A 20,298-nucleotide genomic window follows, 5' to 3' on the forward strand; every position below is an offset into this window, starting at 1 on the left:
TCTTTGGCTCTGCCATGGAAACACATTTCATGAAGCTCCCGACAAACAGTTCCTGTGCTGACGTTGCTTCCAGAGGCAGTTTGGAACTCAGTAGTGAGTGTTGCAAACGAGGACAGATGGTTTTTACGTACTACGCGCTTCAGCACTCAGCAGTCCTGCTCTGTGTGCCCTACCACTTTGCGGCTGAGCCGTTGTTGCTCCTAGACATTTCCACTTTACAATTACAGTACTTAAAGTTGACCGGGGAAGCTCTAGCAGGGCAGAAATTTGACTCACTTGTTGAAAAGGTGGCATCCTATGATGGTGCCATGTTGAAAGTCACTGAGCTCTTCAGTAAGGCCATTTTACTGTCGATGTTTGTCTATGGAGATTGCATGGCTGTGTGCTCGATTGTATACAGCTGCCAGTAACGGGTGTGGCTGATATAGACAAATCCATTAATTTGAAGGGTGTCCACATATTTTTGTATATATAGTGTATGTTTTTTACCATGCTGCTCAAAGTTTAATAAATAAATACATTTAAAACATTTAAACAACAACTTTTCAAACAGCTCTTACAACTTGTCAAACAGCTCTTACACTAAAAGGGCATTATCATATTTTTTTTTTACAAATGCACAGTATTATTCCAACCTCATAGTGTGGAAATATATATAAAACACTGCACTGGGTCTATGCTCCAAGCTCAGGATATCATTGATGCTTCTTGGAAAAGCTGTCTTGTTTTCTGGAGTGCGTTTTTGCACCAGGTGTTGTGGTTGTTTTTAAATATTTAGATGTTGGACTACATTACTCCTATGGGATGATAGTTTATTGAATTTCTCATGCCACATAACTAAATAGGCTGTTACAAGCGCTACAGGCCTGATGAAAGTAAAGAAAGTCATAAACACAAACATGATGCAACACTTCAAAAACAGCTAATAACTCTTTGACAGGTATGATCAAATTGGAAAGTCCATTCATTCACGTTACTGTTATTCATGAACACACACACCTAAACAAAAACACGTCAGCTGTAAATTGTCACATTGGACAAAATGTTCCTGCCAGAGTGGCTGAGTGTGTGAGCCACATGTAACCAGCCTAATCTGATGAGAACACTGGGGCCTGAGTTGTCTGTTTTGGTAATGCATTTGAAGCTAGGGCCTGCCACACTACCCTGTGTACTTCCTGGGGAAAATGAAGCTGGTGAGTGCTCTCTCTCTCTCGCTCGCCCTCTCTTCCTCCTCCCCTTTCTGCATTTCTAATGTCTCACCATATGAGATTGAATGGGGGGGAAGGTAGAGTAGAGTAGTGGATTTTCTGGAGTGTAGATCCAGAGGGGTAAATGATTGCCCTCTAGGGGATGAAAAGAGAGCTAGAAAAGCCTTATAAGAGGTGAATCTGGCAGTGGGGAAACAATAACTGATGCTGGGGTGGTCTTTAGAGAGAGGCTGCACTGTTCCTTGACACAGCAATCTTTGCTTCGGTCTCTGATAATATGACTCTCTCTCTCTGGGTCACACAGAGTGTTTCTTGGTAGTCTTTTAAACAAGTCTACATTGAAAACAAGATGTATACACCTTACACACATGGTTATGGTCTTACAAAAAGAAGACCTGTACCAGATATAGAGTTGAAATGTATTGCATTTTGACTTTGCATCCCAATATTACTATTTTTAAACATCACAGAAGACTGAAATTTAACAAAAAAAATTATGTTGAATAATTACGAAATTATTACAAATATTAATATTCCACCCATGAGGCCACTACAGGATGATTGTATCATTGGATTGCAGGAATGGGAAAAAAATGGAAAAAATTAAAGTTGGGTGGTTGGTCGGGAACGTTTAGCAATCCAAAGTTTGCGTGTTCGAATGTCATCATAGACAACTTTTTAAGCTAATGAGCAACTTTGCAACTACTTACTAGTTTTTAGCTACTTTGCAATTACTTAGCATGTCAGCTAACCCTTCCCCTAAACTTAACCCTTTAACCTAACTCCGAACCCTAACCTTAACCCTAACCTCAACCTAGCTAACTTTAGCATAAGTCATCTAGCACCTAGCTAACATAAGCAACATATTGTAACAATTGTAATTGTAAACACATCATTGAGCATTTACACAAACCCACCTAAACACATCATACGAATCATACGAATTGCAATCTGTAACATACAATACATCCTACAATTCGTATTATATTGTACGACCGCTATTGCATATGTCACTGTAACGTAACAGTAACCGAAAGGTCACTGGTTTGAATCCCTGTGCCGGCAAGGTGGAAAAATCTGCCATTCTGCCCTTGAGCAAGGCAGTTAACCCCAACAACAACTGCACATCGGGCACCAATGACGTGAAGATCAATTAAGGCAACCCCGGGTACCTTTCTGATTCAGACGGATTGAGTTAAATGCGGAAGACACATTTCGGTTGAATGCATTAATTTGTGCAACTGACTAGGTATCCCCTTTCCCTTTCATATCATACTAAATTGATTTTAGTAACATATAATACGTTTTGCTCTGAGACCAGGTTGCAGACCATCACATTAAAAAACTGGAATAACTTTCTTCAAATATGTTGTACACCACGTGAGGTTGGTGGCACCTTAATTGGGGAGATGGGCTGGTGGTAATGACTGGAGCGGAATTAGTGGATTGATATCAAATCCAGGTGTTTGATGCCATTCCATTTGGCCATTTCTGTAATTATTATGAGCCATTCTCCCCTCGGCAGTCTCCTGTGTTGTATACATCAGATGTCTACAAACAAAACAAGAGTGAAATACACATTATTGTGGATACTGCCTAAATAATATACATTACTGAGCTCAGGCGCCACAATGAGTCTCACCAATCCATTCAATATTCTAGACATCTGTTTGGCCAGAGAAAACAACGCAATGCAATAATACTTGTTTTATGGGGAGGACTGTATGAAACTGATACACACTTGTCTTCGACTTTCCCAATGTATCGTCTGCCAATCCCTACCATCAGTGTAGTACACAACATTTTCCTGTCTCCACACCGTCTACCAATGAAATCTCGTGTGGCAGCAAAGGGTTAACGGAATGTCTGGAAGCTGCTGGGCGGAGTGAAGAGCTGTGATTGGGTAATTAAAAATGACGTAAACGATATGAAAGACCAAAAAACTAGCTAAGAAGGCAGTTGGTAACTTTGGGAGGGGGCTGTTTGGTTGAGCGAGAAGTGTTAAGGGTGACATAGGCTAAGTAGCACAGCAAGGAGTTACCAGAAAGTGCCTGTGGGTATTTAAAACGCGACAGTGGACTTAAAACACACAACGGAACATGGTGCAGCAAACAGAACACAGTGAGACAGAGAGTAGCAGAGAAGCTACAGACACTGAGGAAAGCGAACTGATGGCGTGTAGCCCGGTGCCACTGAAATCCGTGAAAGCTGACTGGTGCAAGACAGCAACCGGTCACATCAAACGACCCATGAATGCATTTATGGTGTGGTCGAAAGTCGAGAGGAGAAAGATCATGGAGCAGTCTCCGGACATGCACAACGCGGAAATCTCCAAAAGACTGGGAAAGCGGTGGAAATTGTTGAAGGACAATGAAAAGATCCCGTTTATCAGGGAAGCCGAGAGGCTGCGGCTACAACACATGGCTGACTACCCTGACTACAAGTACCGACCCAAGAAGAAACCAAAGCTTGACAGTTCCACAAAACAAGCCGCGCAATCACCGGAGAAGACTAACATTAAACCTGTGAAAGCCCCGGCTAAGAAATTCGCTAAATTAAAAACTATGAAGGCGGTGACAACGAGACCGTCTCACGACCCTCGTTATGACTATGTTTTCACCAGTTTTACAACTAGCAAATCTGTAAAAATGGAATATTCTGATGAGGATGACGACGAAGAGGACTACGAGGAGGAAGTGTTCTCTCGGATTAAAATGGAAGAGGACGAGGAACCAATACCGTACAACATCGCCAAAGTGCCGGCGAGTCCCACTCTGAGCTCCACTGCAGAGTCTGAGGGTGCGAGTATGTACGAGGAGTCCCGGAATGCGAACGCAGCTCCTACCAGACTGTTCTACAATTTCAAGAACATAACCAAGCAGAACACAATTTGCCCTGCATCACTCTCACCAGCATCTTCATTCAGGTCGGTCTCCACCTCGTCCAGTTCCAGCGAAGACGCCGATGACTTACTGGTTGACTTCAGTTTAAATCTAGCCTCCAGTGCTCACGGAGTGGAGCTGGGGACCTCGAATTCAGGAAATCTGTCTCTTTCCTTGGTGGATAAGGATTTGGACTCTTTCAGTGAGGGCAGCCTTAGCTCTCACTTTGAATTCCCAGACTATTGCACCCCCGAATTGAGCGAAATGATCGCAGGCGATTGGCTTGACGCTAACTTTTCAGATTTGGTGTTTACCTACTAGCTAGCTACGTACAAAAGGGAATCATTCTCTAGTAGTAGCGGGAACAGTGTTATATCAGTTTCCTCTCCAGACCAGTGTGATACCATGTAGGCAAGGAGAGGGTCCTCAATGAACTGAAACAAATTCGTTACAATGCGGTACTATTGCAAAAAAAATAAAACGGTGACATTAATTTGTCACCATGACTGGTTTTATGGATTTCCCTCGGATCTGCAGGGAAACTGCTCAAATTTAAAAGCGGACCACAGTAGACTGAACTATGCATTCCCATCTAACTTGTAACCACTGGTCTGAACACGGCTGGGCTGATCCGAGGCAAAAATCTGAGACACTGTTCATTCAGGGTGTATAACTTTTCAAAGGTTTTATGATTTTCTGTATTCCACAACTTTGTTTTAATTAGTTCCGATTCCCTCCTGTTATGGAAATACTGTAAGTAGTAGGCTAACTCCGAATACTGTAAGTAGTACGCTAAATCCACAGGATGCAGCATTTTGATACATAACCAACACATACCTCATCTTTGGAAAAATATATATATTTTCTGGCATATTTTTGTACAGTTAAACGAAGGGAATGTTCTTACTGTGCTTTCAATTGTTCGTTTAAAAAAAAAAATTCAGGCACTTGTATCCGGTTTCATTTAGCATGCAAGGGTTGAAAAGATGTCAAGTTGCATCGACATGCCTTGCAATTATTTTAAGCTATGGTATATGTACAGAAGAAGTAGAGCATATTTGGGGTGCTTAATGAGTTCAATTGGAATTGGTGACTGTGAACCTCATTGCTGGTACTAGATTTAAGATTGTACATGTTCTGTAAAATTGTAAAATTAGGAGTTTATGTATACGTGTGAATGGGTCCCAAATAGCAGGTATGAAACTGGATTTTCTTTGTATTTTATCTTATTGGCACACTTTTTTTTCTCTTATTTTGTGCAATATAGGCTACTCTTAAATGGACTGTCCACATTTTTTTTGTAGCAAATGAAATGCGTTACTTGTCGTCATGCTGAAGTCTGTATCTTGACTAAACTGAATAAATCAGCTGGAACTGATTCAAATGAATGTCCATGTTTTTTTAATGGGGACATTATTGATAAAAATACTATTGGCTGTTTTTTTTTAGGACTTATCTGGCCAAGTGTAGCAGCTATTTGGCAATGACAACTCTTCAGCTTGTTTAAATTACATCATATAGCCTCTCATTTTTTCATTACTTTTCAGTGTGGGCATTTTATTGAGACCTTGGCATCCCTGAGAAATGCTCTGATATCACACCTTGCAGTGATTTGTTCAACTTTAGCATTACTTTTATCCAATACTGTGTGAATGTCAACACCCTCTTCCAATTGTAGGCCTACATGTTATTGTAATATATTTTATGTTCCTGTGTTAACCTTTAAGTCATTCTTATCAGACATCTTACAGGATCTGTGCCTGCTCATGAACAAAGGTAGACTAAGTGTATTCCCACTTCTGATTTTGCAGGATGTTAAACTTTGCTCCTGATAATATTCAACTACACGAAGCCAAATAAGTACAGTAGTCATCTCAAGACTTATTGGTGAGTCAAAATACTCCGGTCCCAACACCTCTCCTGCATTGGTCTGATCGCACCCTGACCAATGGCACCCTATTCACTGTATAGTGCACTAGTTTTGACCATAGCCCTATGAGGAGTGGTGTAGGGAATAGGGAATAACGTTCACTCTTTCACCACTGTTAATGCTGTACCACTATCACTTGTTTTGAGACAGACAACCGGTAGGCTACAACTTGCATCCACACAGCCATTTTAAATAGGCTCATTGTTACCTTATTTGGATAGAGGTTAATCCACTCAATCATCTAATGTTCCTTACCTAGCTCGTCTCCTGTGGTGATATGTAAACATTGACAGCTATGGTTTGTTGGCTTTTGCCAGATAGACAGTGACCCATTCACCCCATAAAGTGTTTGTCTTAATTTGTAAAAGGAATACTGTTGCCTACCAGCTAAGCCACCACAATTTACATTTACTTTACCATGACTAGCAGAACAATTCAATCCCCACATTCACTCAGCCAAGTTGTATGTTCATAGAAGCAGTTAGTGTGTATGGGATTGTGTGGCTTCCCATTTATAAATATAGTACATGATTGCAATATTTTGATGGCATTTTCATCTATGGGGGACTGTAAGGACACAGGACATGCTCCTATTGGCACCCTATTCCCTATATAGTGCACTACTTTTGGGTAGAGCCCTATAGCTTCTAAACACATTAAAAGTCATGAAAAGATGGAGTTGGTCCAGACAACACTATGGCCTTTTGACGGATACAAAAACAGGTAGCAACCGTTTCATAATAGCACAAGACTGACTGCAATGTCAACATGCCGGCACCAGGCTACTTTACTCACTAGTCCTCTCCACTGTGTCACAATATGCATGCATCAGCTCTAACACACACGAGGTGTGTGTTATTGCCTTTGGATCAGAGTCCTCTGTGCTCCTTCTCTTATTGACATAAGATGCTCTTCCTGTTGGAAGGAGAGAGCAGATGTGTTAACCTGCAGAACTTCAAAAAACGAATAGCCTGAAATCATTAGCAAACACAACACACAGATAAAGGTCGTCAAGGCTATTACTCTCCTAATGTTGTTTAGAAAATCTACGCTTGGCTTGATTCCAATTTAGTGGAGAGAGGCTAGAGAGTGCTTGTTCATCCTTGTTGCAAATGTATTACATTATTTTCATGTGATGTATTTATTTGCAATTCTACAGCTGTTCTTTATGCTCCCGCAACACTTAGTTCTGCCCCTGTCCTTTATGGGCTTCATACCAAATGGCACCCTATTCCCTATTTAGTGCACTACTTTTGACCTGGGCCCATATAACTCTGGTAAAATGTAGTGCACTACATAAGGAATAGGGTGCCATTTCGGGGGAAATCCATTAACTTGGATTTGTCCCACACACCAACAGAACATAATGATTTGAAAATAAAATTTCATCTTCTTGTGGTGTGGCTGTAGCCGCGTCGTAACAGAATATAGTCTCATGGATAGGATAACGAGTTGATCAATATCTATTTAATCTATTATGATCTGTATTATATTCATAATCCAATTCAGTTAGGCCAAAGACACTCTACCAACCGACACTCTGGAATGCCTGAGTTTCAAACCAATACAAAGAATCCATACATTGGATTGTGGAACACGGGTCCCTGTCTAGAGTGGGCCATACATATTAGTTGGAAAACAGCCTACCAGCTCATGGTTGTTATTCATTAGTGCACACCGTAGCAAAACATTTTGCAAAAGGAAAACGTATGTTTCTTAGTCCCTCCCTGTTTCAATCCGTGTTTTGAGTATGACTCCACTCACTCCTTCCTTTGCCGCATATATGTTCATCTGTAGAAAGAAGGTTATAATCTGGCCTGCTGCCAAAATGCATCGGTTTCAATATTAATTCCCTGTTCTTTTTGTGGAGAGCAGTGCTGTATGTCACCTTTCAGTGTACTCAAAGATCCTTGCACAGACCCTTTTCTAACTGTCCTGTATTTTGAGTGAGGTACATAAAGCACTATATTAACTGTTTTTATGGCTTTACAAATTTCAATGCTTATAAATGAGGAAGCTTGTTGATATATCTCTAATGGCTTTCTCCTTTCCGGTACGAAGCAAAAGAAGTAAAGACGAATAGGTTTAACAGTAGAGGATAATACTTCCAAGTTTTTTATAATATCACCTCCTTCCATGTGGCTATCCTTAGAACCACTGACAACAAAGGGAATGTAATTTTCACTTAGGCCATAGAAAATCATTTAAAATGTAATACACGCCCAATTCCACTGTGTTCATAAAGCAAGACAAACATAAATTCCCATTATCGGTCTCCCCCTGCTCACCATTCTTTAGGTTGCCCTGATAACCTAAAGGTGTATCAGCGCCCCGTCTCCCAAATGGCACACTATTCCCTATATAGAGGTAATCTAGTGCCATTTGTGACTCAACCATTGTTAGTGGCTCTAATTTGAAAGTCAATCTGGTGCTGTGGCTCACTGCATGATTAGCACAGGAAGCGGAGTGTGCTACAGGGGTTAATTATGATGAATGCAAGGCTCAGGCCTTTAGGGGTCTTAGTCCTAAAAATTAAGTGAACTCTTTCTCCAACCACATCAAGATTACATCTCAAATGGCACCCTGTTCCCTTTATAGTGCACTACTTTTGAGCCCATTGGGCTCTGGTCAAAAGTAGGATATTTTAAAGGGAATAAGGTGCTGTTTGAAGGAAATAGGGTGCCGTTTGGGACGCCGCCAAATGTGCCATCCTGAATCTAGGTTCTAAATTAGGTTCCTTCCTCAACGTGTGATTGTCTTGATTACTAGACTGTGTTTAATTCATAATCTTAGTCTGTGTTTAATTCATAATCTTAGTCTGTGTTTAATAGCATAATCTCCTCCGGTTAAGATGTCTATGCTTGTCAGACACATCTAATATGGCTCAGATGAAATATGCCCCCTTGGTCTTCCTCTTAACTCGGTCATTGGCTGAATCCCAAATAATATCCTATTCCCTAGTGCTCTTCTCAAAAGTATTGCACGATGTACAGTGGCAAGAAAAAGTATGAACCCTTTGGAAATACCTGGTTTCTGCATAAATTGGTCAGTAAAGTTGATCTTCATCTAGGTCACAACAACAGTCTGCTTAAACTAATAACACACAAACAATTATACATTTTCATGTCTTTATTGAACATACTGTGTAAACATTCACAGTGCAGGGTGGGAAAAGTATGTTAACCTTTGCATTTAATAACTGGTTGACCCTCCTTTGGCAGCAACAACCTCAACCAAACGTTTTCTGTAGTTGCGGCTCAGACCTGCACAACGGTCAGGAGGAATTTTGGACCATTCCGCTTTACAAAACTGTTCCAGTTTATCAATATTCTCGGGATGTCTGGTGTGAACTGCTCTCGAGGTCATGCCACAGCATCTCAAATCGGGTTGAGGTCAAGACTCTGAGCCTCTCCAGAAGGCATATTTTCTTCTGTTGTTGATTTACTTCTGTGTTTTGGGTTGTTGTTCTGTTCCGTCAACCAACTTCTGTTGAGCTTCAATTGGCGGACAGATAGTCTAACATTCTCCTGCAAAATGTCTTGATAAACTTGGGAATTTATTTTTCCATCAGGGCTGTCCAGGCCCTGAGGCAGCCCCAAACCATTTTTTTATTTCACCTTTATTTAATCAGGTAGGCTAGTTGAGAACAAGTTCTCATTTACAACTGCGCCCTGACCAAGATAAAGCAAAGCCGTGCGACACAAACAACGGAGTTACACATGGAATAAACAAGCGTACAGTCAATAACACAATAGAAAAAAAGAAAGACTATATACAGTGTGTGCAAATGGTGTGAGCAGGTAAGGCAATAAATAGGCCATAGTATGGAAGTAATTACAATTTAGCAAATTAACACTGGAGTGATAGATGAGCAGATGGGGATGTGCAAGTAGAAATACAGGTGTGCGAAAGAGCAGAAAAGAAAATTAAAACAATGTGGGGATAAGGTAGGTAGATTGGGTGGGCTATTTATAGATGGGCTATGTACAGCTGCAGCGATCGGTTAGCTTCTCAGAGCGCTGATGTTTAAAGTTAGAGGGAAATATGACTCCAGCCATGATGCTCCCTCCACCATACTTTACAGTTAGGATGAGGTTTTGATGTTGGTGTGCTGTGCCTTTTTTTCTCCACTCATAGGGTTGTGTTTCTTCTAAACAACTCAACTGTAGTTTTATCTGTCCACAGAATATTTTGCCAGTAGCTCGTGGAACATCCAAGTGTGCTTTTGCAAACTTCAGACATGCAGCAAAGTTTTTTTGGACAGCAGTGGCTTTTTCCGTGGTGTCCTACCATGAAAACCATTGTTGTTTATTGTTTTACATATTGTAGACTTGTCAACAGAGATGTTTCCATGTTCAAGAGATTTCTGTAAGTCTTTAGCTGACACTCTAGGATTCTTCTTAACCTCATTGAGCATTCTGCGCTGTGCTCTTGCAGTCATCTTTGCAGGACGGCCACTCATAGGGAGAGTAGCAACAGTGTTGAACTTTCTCAATTTATAGACAATTTGTCTTACCGTGGACTGATGAACATCAAGGCTTTTAGAGATACTTTTGTAACCCTTTCCAGCTTTATGCAAATTAACAATTATTAATCTTAGGTCTTCTGCGATCTCTTTGGTTTGAGGCATGGTTCACATCCGGCAATGCTTCTTGTGAATAACAAACTCAAATTCGTTGAGGTTTTTTTTATAGGGCAAGGCAGCCCTAACCAACATCTCCAATCTCATCTCATTGATTGGACTCTAGGTTAGCTGACTCCAATTAGCTTTTGCAGAAGTCATTAGACTAGGGTTTTACATACTTTTTTATAACCTACACTGTGAATGTGTAAATTATGTATTTAATATAGACAAGAAAAATACAATGTGTTACTATTTTAAGCACACTATCTATTGTTGTGACTTAGATGAAGATCAGATCAAATGTGATGTCTAATTTATGCAGAAATCCAGGTAATTCCAAAATGTTCACATACTTTTTCTTGCCACTGTGGGTAAAGGGTGCCATTTCGGACACAGTCATTAAAGAGAAGTTGACCTGAGGAATGACCATTAGAACTGTTCTATTATGTATGATGTCGTAGTAGTAGGTAGTATGATGTCAATACTATGTTTTCTCTCTGTCAAATCAATGTTGTTGTAACATGGGATATAAGGACATTAAAACTTTTATGGCTTGAATCCCGCTAACGGGATCGATATGACAACAGCCAGTGAAAGTGCAGGGCGCCAAATTCAAAACGGAAATCTCATAATTAAAATTCCTCAAACATAAGTATTTTACACCATTTTAAAGATAAACTTGTTGTCAATCCCACCACAGTGTCCGATTTCAAAAAAGGTTTTACGACGGAGGCACACCAAACGATTATGTTAGGCCTGCACCTAGTCACAGAAAAATACAGCCGTTTTTCCAGCCAAAGAGAGGAGTCACAAAAAGCAGAAATGGAGATAAAATGAATCACTAATCTTTGATGATCTTCATCAGATGACACTCATAGGTCTTCATGTTAAGCAAATCATGAATGTTTTGTTCGATAAAGTTCATATTTATATACAAAAATCTATGTTTACATTGGCGCGTTGTTTAGTAGTTCCAAAACATCCGGTGATTTTGCAGAGAGCCACATCAATTTACAGAAATACTCATAATAAACATTGACAAAAAAGATACAACTATCATGAATGGAATTATAGATACACTTCCCCTTAATGCAACCGCTGTGTCAGATTTTTAAAAAACTTTACAGAAAAAGCACACCATGCAAAAATCTGAGTACAGCGCTCAGACAACAAATCAAGCCATACAGATATCCGCCATGTTGTGGAGTCAACTGAAGTCAGAAATAACATTATAAATATTCACTTACCTTTGATCTTCATCAGAATGCACTTCCAGGAATCTCAGTTTCACAATAAATGTTTGATTTGTTCGATAAAGTCCATAATTTATGTCCAAATACCTCCTTTTTGTTCACGCGTTTAGCCCACTAATCCAAATTCATGACGCGCAGGCCAGACAAAAAAGTCAAAAAGTTCCGTTACAGTCCGTAGAAACATGTCAAACGAAGTATAGAATTAATCTTTAGGATCTTTTTAACATAAATCTTTAGTAATGTTCCAACTGGAGAATTCCTTTGTCTTCAGAAATGCAATGGAACGCGCGTGACCAGCTCATGCCACCCTGCCAGACCATTGACTCATTCAGCTCCCATTCCCCCCCTCATTCACAGTAGAAGCATCAAACTGTTCTAAAGACTATTGACATCTAGTGGAAGCCTTGAAGTGCAATTTGACCCCATAGACACTGTATATTCGATAGGCAAAGAGTTGAAAAACTACAAACCTCAGATTTCCCACTTCCTGGTTGGGTTTTTTCTCCGGTTTTTGCCTGCCTTATGTGTTCTGTTATACTCACAGATATTGAAAAAAAAATAGAAACTTCAGTGTTTTCTATCCCAATCTACTAATAATATGCATATTTTAGCAACTGGGCCTGATTAGCAGGCAGTTTACTCTGGGCACCTTATTCATCCAAGCTACTCAATACTGCCCCCAGCCATAAGAAGTTAACTTCTTCGATATAGGGGGGCGCTCTTTTAATTTTTGGATAAAAAACGTTCCCGTTTTAAACAAGATATTTTGTCACGAAAAGATGCTCGACTACGCATATAATTGACAGCTTTGGAAAGAAAACACTTACGTTTCCAAATCTGCAAAGATATTATCTGTGAGTGACACAGAACTGATGCTACAGGCGAAACCAAGATGAAATTTCAAACAGGAAATGCCCCAGATTTTGAATGCGCTTTGTTCCAATGTCTCCTTATATGGCTGTGAATGCGCAAGGAATGAGCCTACACTTTCTGTCGTTTCCCCAAGGTGTCTGCCTGGGAGTTAATTTGGAAAAAGGTTCGGCGTTGTAATGACTGAATTTTCATTTTTTTCTTCTTAGCCAAACGTGAACAAAAAGGAGTGATTTCTCCTACACAAATAATATTTTTGGAAAAACTGCAAATTTGCTATCTAACTGAGAGTCCCCTCATTGAAAACATCCGAAGTTCTTCAAAGGTAAATGATTTTACTTGAATACTTTTCTTGTTTTTGTGAAAATATTGCCTGCTGAATGCTAGGCTTAATGCTATGCTAGCTATCAATACTCTTACACAAATGCTTGTGGTTGAAAAGCATTTTTTGAAAATCTGAGATGACAGTGTTGTTAACAAAAGGCTAAGCTTGTGAGCCAATATTTATTTCATTTCATTTGCGATTTTCATGAATAGTTAACGTTGCGTTATGGTAATGAGCTTGAGGCTATAATTACGCTCCTGGATACGGGATTGCTCGACGCAACAGGTTAAGGGATATTATTTAGATTGCTTTAGAAGTATTTCAAAGTTAGGAGGTAATATATAAAGAGTGAGTACAGATCATTAACAAGGTGTTATGTGAGATGTTATGTTGGTGCTTTTCTATTTATCTATTTCTATGTTCGTGCTTTTCTATAAACCAATTTCTGTGTTCATGTAATTATGAATCTGCAATTTGGCAGTACGACCAGACCCTTGTTCTGAGAATGATATTTAAGTTTTGAGAACAATATCTCAGAAGTACAGAGTACAGATCCCCAAAAAACGACTTAAATAGCACTTGAAAGTATTTTTACATAAGCACTTTTACAACACTGCCAAATGGGCTCTTAAATACATTTGGCCACACCTATACTTGGCACGAAGGCCATCTATTTTGAGGTAAATATACCACAGAACATTAAACATGACGGAGAGTTCATATACATGCTCTCCAAAGAGACAACAAAGAAATTGACAGTAACCTGGTGTTGAGCAGTTTGGGCTCTCCAAACAATGTTTCCACTTGGAGAATGAGAATGGCATGAATGTACAGTTAAAGTTGGATTTTACATATACATAGGTTGGATTCAATAAATCTAGTTTTCAACCACTCCACAAATTTATTGTTGACAAACTATACTTTTGGCAAGTTGGTTAGGGCATCTACTTTGTACATGACGCCAAGTATTTTATTCCAACAATTGTTTACAGACAGATTTTTTCACTTATAATTCACTGTATCACATCTCCAGTGGGTCAGAAGTGTACATACACTAAGATGACTATGCTTTTAAGCAGCTTGGAAAATTCCAGAAAATGATGTCATGGCTTTAGAATATTCTGATTTAGAAGCTAATTTACATAATTTGAGTCAATTCGAGGTGTACCTGTGGATGAATTTCAAGGCTTACCTTCAAACTCAGTGCCTCTGCTTGACATCATGGGAAAATGAAAAGAAATCAGCCAAGACCTCAGAAAAAAATTTGGAGGCCTCCACAAGTCTGGTTCATCCTTGGGAGCAATTTCCAAAGGCCTGAAGGTACCAAATTCTGAAATAATCTGTCTGTTAAACAAAAGTTGGAAATATTTCTTGCGTCATGCACAAAGTAGATGTCTTAACCGACTTGCCAAAACTATAGTTTGTTAAGAAGAAATTTGTGGAGTGGTTGAAAAACAAGTTTAAATGACTCCAACCTATGTGTATGTAAACCTCCGACTTCAACTGTCCATTCATACCATTCTCATTGGAAACATTGTTTGGAGAGCTCACAAATTGCTCAACACTTGTGAAAAATAATTTTCTTTACCAGTTTACTGTCAATTTCTTTGTTGTCTTTGTTTGGAGAGTATGTATATGGTTTCTCCATCAAGTTTAATCTTGTGTGATATTATGTACCTCAATATTAATATAGATGGTACGTAACTTCCGACTTCAACTGTATATTTAACCAAACATTGTAAATTAATGAGGGACTATGTTGGGATTAACAGTAACTTCACTGATGAATATATTTCTTATGAGGTATTGATAAAACATTGACTAACAATTTACACAATGAAACAAATAGTGATAACAAATTGGTGAGAGTCAGTGGAGAGAAATGTGCCTGTTGCCAGACACCGCTCCCACCGATTCTGGTCTCTACATTTTACATTACGCTTGAGACACGTTCCTCACACATAAGCAGTAATCGTAATACATTGTCAGGACGTAAACCCCCCAGCAGTGACAACTTCTGTGCCACACCCAGGAACATTTTGCGGTTCAGTTATTTTCTCTCCAAGCCCAGAGAAAGGGTCAGAGCACACCCTCTCCTCTCCAGGCTCCAGAGAGGGCTCGGTCATAATCAACTCAGTGTCAGTCGGGATAAAAACCTCACACACCCCATAATAGGGCAGACACTCCTGGAACAGCAGAGGAGCAGGAAGGAGACAGTTCGGCCTCCAACACGACCTCCTCACCAGAGTGCAGAGGGAGGCGTATCACATTATTCACTTAGCCTACCACAGACATGAGAAGCATTTATTCCAGCTTTTTATGGAAACCCAAAGGATCAATACCTCCGAAGTGGCTTTCCATAGCCACCCCCCTACACACACTGTCCATTGTGCTGACACAGCGCAGAGGAGATAGATTTGTTTTGCGCCAACCTGTCACTAAATCATTTGAACTTTTTTGCTATTTTTATACAGAACATAAGAATGAAGGGGCCCAAGTTTGAACTGACGGGGCTAAGCCCTCCCAGAGTGCAAAGAACCTTGGCGTGACGCTGGACAACACCCCGTCATTCTCTGCAAACATCAAATCAGTAACTCGCTCCTGCAAGTTCATGCTCTACAACACCTGTAGAGTATTACCTTCACAGTGCAGGTCCTAATTCAGGCACTTGTCATCTGCCATCTAGACTACTGCAATTCTTTGTTTGCTGGGCTACCCACTTGTGCCATCAACCCCCTGCAACCTATCCAGAATGCCGCAGCACACCTGGTGTTCAACCTTCCTAAGTTCTCACACTCTACTGGCATCCAGTCGATGCCCACATCCTCTTCAAGACCCTGGTGCTTGCTTATGGGCAGCAAGGGAAACTGCCCCTCCTTACCTTCAGACTATGTTCATACCCTACATCCCAACCCGAGCAGTCTGTTCCACCACCTCTGGTCTCTTGGCTCTCCCAGCTCAACGGGAGGACAACTCCGCTCAGCCCAGTCAAAGCTCTTTTTATAAAAAAATATGACTAGGAAAAACTCCTTAGAAAGGCAGGAACCTAGGAAGAAACATAGAGAGTAACCAGGCTCTGAAGGGTGACCAGTCCTCTTCTGACTGTGCCGGGTGGGGGTTACAATAGTACAAGGCCAGATTATGAACATCTTGAATAACAGATGACCAGCAGGGCTTGAAATGTATCTGAATAAATTACTCTCACGGCCCCCACCTCATGTTATTATTTTTTCCATTGATTCTCAATTCGACTACAAACCTATCATCGGTATGCGTGGTCAAAGAGCTCTATGTTCATGTCATCTGACCAATGTACTGGTTCCAATCCACGTGCCAATACTGTTTAGCAAACTTCTGCCGTTTGCATTTGTTGGGTTACATGAAATTAAAGCTCTTTGGCCACACAAAACCAGTGATGGGTTTGGCGTCAATGACAATGCATGAGCAGAAAAGAACCCCATACCTGCAGTACAATATGGTGGTGGATTTTTTTTATGTTAGGGGGCTATTTTGCTTCCGTTGGTCCTAGGGCCCCTGGGCATCAAGAACTTTCCCCAGTGCTAGGACATTTTAGCCAAAAACCTGCTTGCCTCTGACAAGAGGCTGAAACTTGTCTGTAAGTGGATCTATCATCAACGCAATAACCCCAAGCACACATCAAAATCCACAAATAAATAGTTAATTGGCTACGAAATCAACATTTTGCAATGGCCATCTCAGTCTCCGGAATTGAAACCCATTGAAAAAGGATCAGTGTCGTTATCCTTGCAAGGTGAGGTATTGAAACCAGTGGTATTGAAAACAGGGTGTCAATAATTCTGACATACACTACCGGTCAAAGGTTTTAGAACACCTACTCATTCAGGGGTTTTTCTTCATTTTACTATTTCCTACATTGTAGAATAATAGTGAATACATAAAAACTATGAAATAACACATGGAATCATGTAGTAACCAAAAAAGTGTTAAACAAAATCAAGATATAGTTGAGATTCTTCAAATAGCCACCCTTTGCCTTGATGACAACTTTGCACACTCTTGGCATTCTCTCAACCAGCTTCAGCTAGAATACTTTTCCAACAGTCTTGAAGGAGTTTCCACAAATGCTGAGCACTTGTTGGTTGCTTTTTCTTCACTCGGTCATCTCAATTTGGTTGAGGTCGGGGGATTGTGGAGGCCGGGTCTTCTGATGCAGCACTCCATCACTCTCCTTCTTGGTAAAGTAGCCCTTACACAGCCTGGAGGTGTATTGGATCATTGTCCTGTTGAAAAACTCCTGATCGTCCCAATAAGCCCAAACCAGATGGTGTATCGCTGCAGAATGCTGTGGTAGCCAGGCTGGTTGTGTGCCTTGAATTCTAAATAAATCACAGAGTGTCACCAGCAAAGCACCCCCACAAACCCCCTCCATGCTTTACAGTGGGAAATATACATCAGTTCACCCACACGTGTCTCATAAAGACACTGCGGTTGGATCCAAAAATCTCAAATTTGGACTCCGGACCAAACAACTTACTTCCATCAGTCTAATGTCCATTGCGTGTGTTTATTGGCTCAAGCAAGTCTCTTCTTGTTATTGGTGTCCTTAAGTAGTGGTTTCTTTGCATCATTTCAACCATGAAGGCCTGATTTAAACAGTCTTCTTTGAGCAGTTGATGTTGAGATGTGTATGTTAGTTGAACTCTGAAGCATTTATTTGGGCTGCAATTTCTGGGGGCTGCTAACTCTAATGAACTTATCTTCTGCAGCAGAGGGAACTGGGTCTTCCATTGCTGTGGCGGTCTTCATGAGAGCCAGTTTCATCATGGCGCTTGATGGTTTTTGCGACTGCACTTGAAGAAACTTTCAAAGTTCTTGACCTTCATGTCTTAAAGTGATGATGGACTGTCTTTTCTCTTTGCTTATTTGAGCTATTCTTGCCATAATATGGACTTAGCCCTATTTTGTAAAAGACCATCTTCTGTATACCTTGTCACAACACAATTGATTGGCTCAAACGCGTTAAGGAAAGAAATTCCACAAATTAACTTTTAACCTGTTGGGGATAGGGCTGTTTACTGCCCCCGCTGGAGTAATTGCGTGCCCATAGTAAACATCATTTTTTTGTCATAAGTTGCTAATATATGCAAACATATTATTGAATAGAAAACACTCTAAAGCTTCTAAAACCGTTTAAATTATGTCTGTATGTAAAGCAGAACTCTCAGGGCAGTCATTCTCCCAAACTCTCTCTTGTCATCAGAAAAGTTGGCCCAACTTTGACGTCATCGCGCCCACCCTTCCCAAGCACTTACAGGTCTGGGAACAGTCTCTTTGTCTTCAGCGCGATGTCTGCTTCCAATGGGGCTTCTCATTGTGAGAATCGCGCGCTCACAAGAGTTTTGGCGGGCCGAAACCTTTCGGTCACGTGAAAAAACAGATCACTCTCATGCGCGCTCTGCTCCGGTCCTGTCTTTTTTCCAAGATCGATTATACAATGCATGCGTTTCTGTTCGTCCTCACGATTGCTGTACACCTTTATAACATGTTAAAGCTTGATTATGAACTTAGTTTGACAAGTCTAGTCGACATATAATATGTAAGTTCGACATTTTGGTGCGCATCCACTTGACTTTTGGCATTTTTTGAATGATGCATCATTGTAAACAGAGATTTATGGATATATATATAGCATATTATTGAAAAAAACATAAATGTACTGTGAAACATGTTATATTACTGTCATCTGATGAAGATTTTTTTCTTTTAATCCTGCATTTGTTGATTGCATATTTTTTTCAACTTGGCTATGCAAATTAGATGTGTCTTCGGTGGTGGTTTGACATAAATATGTGCTATGTTTTCGCTGTAAAACATTTTAGAAATCTGACTTGCTGGGTAGATAAACAAGGTGTTTATCTTTCATTTGAGCCATTGGACTTGTTAATGTGTGGAGGTTAAATATTTTTAGGAATATTTTTGCATTACATGCGCCACCTTCCAGCTGAACGTGGGGGGGGGGGGGGGGCCCTAGTCCCCTTACGCGCACCTGTTAATTGAAATGCATGCCAGGAAATGCATGCCACCTCATGAAGCTGGTTGAGAGAATGCAAAGAGTGTGCAAAGCTGTCATCAAAGGCAAAGGGCTATTTGAAGAGTCCCAAATATATTTAGATTTGTTTAACATGGTTTTTGTTACTATATGTCATTTCATAGTGTTGATGTCTTCACTATTATTCTGCAATGTAGAAAATACTAAATGAAGAAAAACCCTTGAATGAAAAGGTGTTCAAAAACTCCTTTTGACCGGTAGTGTATATTTTAGTATTTGTTTTATTACTCAAAATCTCTTTCTCTGAGCAATTTTTGGGATTATATAATATAGCTAAGTATTTTAATTATTTCTTTTATACAGTAATTGTTGCTCATCTTTATCAAGAGTGTCAATCATTTCAGACCCCACTGTATCTATGTACTGTATATGTGCGTATGTCTACCGGGGAGAATGGATTATGCAAAAGATACATTTCTGTTGCAAATGGAAAATAAAGAAATCTTATTTTTCTTCTGTCAAGTATTTATCAGACTGACCAAACACTAAAAAACACTAAAAAATCTGCTCCAGCAACGCCATGCTGCTGTTCGGAGTGAGTGAGTGAGTGAGTGAGTGAGTGAGTGAGTGAGTGAGTGAGTGAGTGAGTGAGTGAGTGAGTGAGTGAGTGAGTGAGTGAGTGAGTACCTGCCCGGGGCCATTGCCAACAGTGTTTCATGCCTGCGAACTAAGGTGGTCTTCAGGGGGAATGAAGACACAGACAGACACCCTAGACAGCCAGACATATTTGAATGTTGGTTATATGATACATACATGTGCTAACAGAATCTAGTTGCATGTGATCAAACCAAATTGGGCCTCGTGTCTAAAGCCTGAAATTATGTCCATAACTCATGAAGGCACCTGCTGCTAGGGTGCAGGTGGGGATTCAAGAGAACATCATGTTTTTGTAGTTCAGGTCAAGCCTAAAGCATACATTTCAGGCAAATTTGTGTCCAATTTTGAAGGAGAAAAGAGGAGCTCCACTCCCTCATGTGCTCCAGGTGGAGTTAGGATTTTGTCCCAAATGACACACTATTCCCTCTATAGTGCACTACTTTGGACGAGACACAATAGGAAATAGGGTGCCTTTTGGGGACGCAGCCTGAAGCTCTGTCCTTACAAGGAGCTATTAA

At 40.3% G+C, this 20,298-nt stretch overlaps 1 protein-coding gene across 1 annotated transcript; it reads left to right on the plus strand.

Annotated features, from left to right (window-relative positions):
- Positions 1–3,170: 3,170 nt before the first annotated feature.
- sox11b (SRY-box transcription factor 11b) lies at positions 3,171–5,474 on the plus strand. The gene is given in 2 exon segments (XM_046297924.1): positions 3,171–4,303; positions 4,305–5,474. Coding segments are annotated over 2 exon segments (1,041 nt in total). The 5' UTR covers positions 3,171–3,307; the 3' UTR covers positions 4,350–5,474.
- Positions 5,475–20,298: the final 14,824 nt, after the last annotated feature.

This window comes from Oncorhynchus gorbuscha, linkage group LG14 (assembly GCF_021184085.1).
Source record: "Oncorhynchus gorbuscha isolate QuinsamMale2020 ecotype Even-year linkage group LG14, OgorEven_v1.0, whole genome shotgun sequence".
In the NCBI taxonomy this organism is placed as follows: domain Eukaryota; kingdom Metazoa; phylum Chordata; class Actinopteri; order Salmoniformes; family Salmonidae; genus Oncorhynchus; species Oncorhynchus gorbuscha.